Here is a 1,298-nt window from a genome sequence, read left to right as displayed (position 1 = left end):
TGAATCTCCGCAGTGCATGGTTAAGTTGACATTGAAAGGTCCTCCTCCTCCACAGCATGCAATAACAGTCCCTTTGGAAAACCCTACAATAAGTTTTTTTTTTTTCCAACTCAAAATCAAAAAATTACTGAAATTTACGCAACTATTAAGCTTATGCAAACATTGTTAAGTAGTAAACTTGATTTTTTGGACTAAATAATATGGGCTTAATGATTTTGCTTATAGGCCCAAATCAATTAAAAGGCCCAACATGCATAGCATTTCTAGAAGCATTATCTAGAAAAATCTATATAAATATCTACTAGAAAAATCTATATAAATATCTAAGTAAGATATGTAGTTTTATAAAGAATATCTAGATAATTCTAGGAAAATATCTTGATATTTGGTCTAGGTATCTCTAGAAAATGTGTGAACTAGAATCTTCTTGTAAACACTATATAAAGGGGTAGTGTCCTCCATTTTGTAATAAGCCAAAAAAGTGTGTACAGTCTTGAATTTGAGAAATACAAGTTTCCTTTTTTCACTTCCTTCTTCCTATTAGTGTTGTCCTCTTAAAAGCCTTAGCCAATCCAAGTTAGTAAACCCATCTTTCCTCCAACAAACTGGTATCAGAGCCCTAAGGTTCTTGTGGGAAATGACAAGTGGGATGATTCCTTTTCAAGTCCCCCAACTCAACAAGGATAACTACGACAATTGGAGTATAAAAATGAAAGCATTGCTCGGGTCGCAAGATGCATGGGAGATCATAGAGAAAGGCTACACGGAGCCACAAGACGAGGTTGCTCTATCCCAAGCACAAAGGGATAGTTTGAAGGATGAAAGGAAGAAAGACAAGAAGGCGCTCACCCTCATCTATCAAGCCTTAGATGAAGGCATGTTCGAGAAAGTAGCTTGTGCTACTACAAGTAAGGAAGCATGGGAGATCTTGCAAAACTCCCACAAAGGAGTTGAGAAGGTGAAAAAGGTTCGACTTCAAACACTTCGAGGTGAGTTTGAAGCTTTACATATGAAAGAATCGGAATCAATTTCTGATTACTTCTCTAGAGTATTAGCTATTGTGAATCAATTAAAAAGGAATGGAGAAAAGTTGAACGACACTCGAGTAATTGAGAAGATACTTAGGTCTTTAGATTCTAAATTTGACTACATAGTTGTAGCCATTGAGGAATCTAAAGATCTAGATAGTATGAGTATCGATCAACTCATGGGATCTTTACAAGCCCATGAGGAAAGACTAAAGAAGAAGGTGAAAGAAGAGCCATTAGAGCAAGCTCTTCAAACAAAGCTCACTTTGA

General features: G+C 36.3%; 1 protein-coding gene across 1 annotated transcript; it reads left to right on the top strand.

Moving 5' to 3' along the window:
• Window positions 1–637: 637 nt before the first annotated feature.
• On the top strand, window positions 638–1,294 carry LOC111370060 (the record flags this gene model as incomplete). Its single annotated transcript, XM_022991769.1, has 1 exon — window positions 638–1,294. A coding segment is annotated over exon 1 (657 nt), but the record flags the coding sequence as incomplete, so codon positions are not given.
• Between the last annotated feature and the right edge of the window lie 4 nt (window positions 1,295–1,298).

The sequence above is a fragment of the Olea europaea genome, chromosome 21, assembly GCF_002742605.1.
Source record: "Olea europaea var. sylvestris chromosome 21, O_europaea_v1, whole genome shotgun sequence".
In the NCBI taxonomy this organism is placed as follows: domain Eukaryota; kingdom Viridiplantae; phylum Streptophyta; class Magnoliopsida; order Lamiales; family Oleaceae; genus Olea; species Olea europaea.
Note: the sequence above shows the minus strand (reverse complement) of the source record. Positions and strands in the feature narration are given on the sequence as shown.